This window comes from Cynoglossus semilaevis, chromosome 9 (genome assembly GCF_000523025.1).
Source record: "Cynoglossus semilaevis isolate Cse_v1.0 chromosome 9, Cse_v1.0, whole genome shotgun sequence".
Classification (NCBI taxonomy): domain Eukaryota; kingdom Metazoa; phylum Chordata; class Actinopteri; order Pleuronectiformes; family Cynoglossidae; genus Cynoglossus; species Cynoglossus semilaevis.
The window spans coordinates 1,672,129-1,676,523 of record NC_024315.1 but is presented as its reverse complement, the minus strand read 5'-3'; the positions used below and the strand labels follow the sequence as shown (position 1 = coordinate 1,676,523).

The 4,395-nt window shown below is 49.0% G+C and overlaps 1 protein-coding gene across 1 annotated transcript in view; it reads right to left on the bottom strand.

Moving 5' to 3' along the window:
• sdk1b (sidekick cell adhesion molecule 1b) overlaps positions 1 to 4,395 on the bottom strand; it is a 148,520-nt gene that overhangs the window by 45,787 nt on the left and 98,338 nt on the right. The window contains 2 exon segments of the mRNA XM_025058662.1: positions 337 to 512; positions 1,684 to 1,786. Of these exon segments, the coding sequence (XP_024914430.1) occupies positions 337 to 512; positions 1,684 to 1,786 (279 nt within the window).

The following is a 4,395-nucleotide window of genomic DNA, read 5'->3' as shown; positions in this document are numbered from 1 at the left end:
AGGGCGGGGGGTGGGGGGGGGGGGTCTAGACATAACTGTTGTGAAGAGGGACAAGGGTTTATTGGACAGTGTGGACAACAGATTCAGCTAAAGTCATGACTGTGACAGAAGAAGAAGAAGAAGAAGAAGAAGAAGAAGAAGAAGAAGAAGAAGACGGAGACAGAGAGACTGGAGCAAAGACCACAGGAAACAGGAAACACTGAACATCAGCTCATGTCTACCCATATACAGTATATATGTATATATATGTGTGTGTATATATATATATATACACACACATATATATACAGTATGTGTGTGTCAGTCACTAACTGTCTGTCTGTCTGTCGTTCTTACCAATGACGGTCAGCAGGGCTCCGGCCTCGGCAGGTTTGGCAGTGCTGTTGCTGACCGACGCCTCACAGACGTACGACCCCGTGTCAGAGGAGGCGGCGGCGGGAATGATGAGCCGCCACCCGGTGGCCAGTCGACGCCCATCACGTTTCCACGAGACAACGAGGCCGTCTATGGGTCTGGACAAACGGAGAAGTGGGTGAAGAAGGAGACAAGATTTAGTGGACAAAGAGCTGAGGACTGACAGGAGACAATTACATCAGATTAAAGCGTTAGAGACGAGTCACCGCCGCAGGAAATGAGTTCTGACAGTGAGTCAGGAGCAGGAGGAGGATCAACACCAGGACGGCAGTTTACCCAGAACCACTTGTTGGTTGGTGGTTAACGGGCGCTCACAGCTGAAGGATCTGATTGGACCACACTCTTCCTTCTTTCTTCCTCACTGGTTTTCCTCTTCTACCTCTTTAGGACATTCTTCCGTGGCTGATCCCATCAGTTCATAACAGCTCCCAGTGGGACGGCGCCGTGATGGAGACACGTCCTCACGTCCTCCGACTGTAGGCTTTATTCATGAGCTGTTAGCTGGAACGCTAACAGACCAGTGTTTGGGAATGGACTTCCTTTGACGTTAGACTGAAGAAACTCTAATGTTCTGTTAATTCTCACAACATTCAGTTACCATGGTAACCAGAGCCCAGAGTCCACACATTAATGGACTACTACAGTACTGTGGAGAGTGTACAGCTCAACAGAACAGCCAGGCTCTGCGCTGTATACACCGGTCAGTCACTGACCGTGGACTCTGACCTTTGACCTCTCTGACTGTGTGTAGAATTCTCTGGGGCATTACCACATCCATTAACGCCCTCCCATGGGTGGTGAAGGGGGGCGGGGGGGTGATGACATCACAGATGTACTCTGGCTGACCAGGCACAATGACGTCTGATATTAATGAAGCTGCTGATGGAGGCGTTAGGGGGCGCTGCAGGCTGGAGGATGACATCATCATGTCTGTGTGTGAACTGTAACTGAAGTGTTTGAATCATCCAAAGACTGCAGGTCTGAACCAATCACATCAAAGAAGGACAGTTATTAACACCCCCCCCCCACATTTGGGTAATCATTCTGTTTGGGTTAATGTGTGTGTGTGTGTGTGTGTGTGTGTGTGTGTGTGGTAGAGACTTGCTGAGTAACGACTTCCTGTTCTGTCCTCTAATTGCCCTGGAGGAAGAACAGTGCAGTCTGGCAAGAAAAGAACTGCTCATCGGAGCGTGTGTGTGTGTCTATAAGTGTGTGTGCACGTGCGCGTGTGTGTGTGCTTATATAAGTATGTACATAAAAGAAATGTACCTGGCATTAGCGATGCACTCCAGCGCCACCTCTCTTCCTGCCACCACTGTTGTGTCTTTAGGTCCAATCACGACGGCCGGAGCCAAAAACTCTGAGTCAGGATCTGAGACAGAGAAGAGAAATGTTGGAGCTGCTGCGGTCCATGAATCACACACACTGCTGTACGGCCACGGCCATTTAAACACACACACACCTCCCCCCCCATCTGTCACACTTCACTCTTTAACCCTCAGACTCCGTCCTCTTTTTGACAACAATCTCAGATCTGAGGACGACGGCACGGATTCCTGCCATGAAACAAGGGTTTGGTTCTGGGTGAGTTAGAAAAGAGTGAAGTGAGACTGAAAGAACCAGCTGGTCTGTTGGTTTAAAGATGTTTTGGTCGACGCCCTGTTGTTGTTGTTGTTGTCGTTGTTGTTGTCATTGTTGTCGTTGTTGTTGTCATGTTGACGTCACAGTTGGTGGTAAAGTTTCAGTTTTAGTTTTACAGGGAGCACGATGAACAGTCAAGGTTCAAACCAGAAAATCAAAGTCAAACAGACCAGAAGTCGTTCACATTTGGTTCAACCTTGGTCTGATGAAACTCCCCTTTTGACGACTGTCGTGATTTTTCTTTTTTTTTTGTTCATCAGTCGACCACAAATGATGAATATATGTAGATCTGAACTGAATGGGTGAGGAGGGGGGACGAGGGGGGACGAGGGGGGGTCGAATTAACAGACTGGCTTTTATAGGAAGTGGGACGTGAGATGAAGGTATGGAATGGCTTTGATCTCCCCTTTGATGGGGGACGGGGGGGTAACTGACTCTGAGAATCTGGAACAACGACATCGTGAACGCCTGGTGGTCTCAAACACTGGTCTGTGGTCGGAAAAATGACCAGGTTTTCAACTGGTGACGTCAGTGATGGGAAACTGAGCAGACGCTGGAGAAAAAAAGACAAAGACAAGAACCAGGACGGACCAGGACAACGAGGGGCAGTGGATCGGAACCCAACCTGGGGGGGGGGGGCGGGCGCGCGACACGAGGAATTCATGTATGTATGTGTGTGTGTGTGTGTGGGGGGGTACAGTACAGATGGTCCTCCTCTTCCTGGAGAGACGACACGGTGGTGGAGTGGAGACGAGAGCAGAACACCATATGTCTGTGTGATCAGTTCTAATCCGTCCTCTCCGTCAGTGCGTCTTCCACGTCGGTCCTCAGAGGGAATCCCGTATCATTCCATTCATCTGTGTCTCCACGCTGCCTCCTGCTGGTCTTCTGTTTATCTCCTCCTCTTTGTTGTTTAACACGCATTCATTAACGGATCGTTCTCAGCTGCAGGAGACAGATTCAAACTGGCAGAGTAATTACCTCTGTGTGTGTGTGTGTGTGTGTGGGGCGGTGAGAAAGGCATCCTGTAAAGATTTTTCCAGAGAGGGTCCAGAAGTTTAATCTAACTGCAGTGGGTTCCTCCTTCAGTTCATGAGAACCAGCAGGTGGCAGTGAAGAGGATTGATGAAGGACGGAGGAACCAGGTGAGGAACCAGGTGAGGAACCAGGTGAGGAACCAGGTGAGGAACAGGAGACTGATGAGAGAAGGTGGGCTGGTTCAACAGAAAGATCAGGGCCACGGTCAAACCACGGGAATTTAACCATCAACCCTCAGTCAAACAAAGAAAATCCAACGTCAGACTTCAACGTCAGACAAATCAACTCAACGGAAACAACCTGTGGATTCATCTGTGCTGATGGTGGACAAAACTGGAACTGCACCCTTCAGGTCATCAACGTCTCTGCACCTGTCATTTATATAAACATGTGTGTAAACACGTCACGGTGTCGACCGACGGTCGGACTAAACTCTACACGTTGGTGGAAGTCGGACAGTTTCACATCACAACAGTGCAGTCAGTGGTGATTGACAGGTCAGTGGAGCTGGGACGACACGGCTGTGTGTGTGTGTGTGTGTGTGTGTGTGTGTGTTATTGACATGGAAGCTGAGAATTCCCAAATTAAATCAAGGATTTAAAATTGGGAGAAAAATAAATAAATAAAAAAAAGGCCGTCAGAGTAAACGGACTGGAGCTGGGGGGAGGGGGAGACAGGGGGGAGACAGGGGGGAGAGGGGGAGGATGAAAGGCTGCTCCATCCTCAGATTACAGCCTAATCTCTCCTTTAATAGATTAAAGGATCAGATTACAGCCTGATCTCCAACAGTCAGATTCTGACTGTGAGTGTAGTTCAGTTGAAGGTCCTTCAGACAAATGTTCACAGTGAGGACACACACACACACACACACACACACACACACAACTGTGTATTAATAGAGTTGTCAGGTGAGTCTGCAGGTCCACACTGAGACCTCACACACAACAGAGGGGGAGGGAGAGAGGAGGGGGGACAGAGGGGGGGGAGACTGTGAGAAGTGAAGTAGAAGAAACCAAGAGTGAAAATGAAAGGTTCAACAAAGTCCAGGGTTTTTTTTCTCCTCCATGTTTGAGGGAAAACAAAAATACATGGAAGGAGAGCAGATGATTGGCTGATCTCCTGAGGAGGACCGCCTGTACGTGTACGTGTGTGTGTGTGTGTGTGTGTGAGCTCATTAATGCTTCATGGTGACAGCCATGTCTGACTACACCGGCCTTAGAATGTCAATATAAAACACACACACACACACACACACCAGGAGCTGAAGCTCCAGGCCCAGGGGGAGAGAGAGGCAACACAATA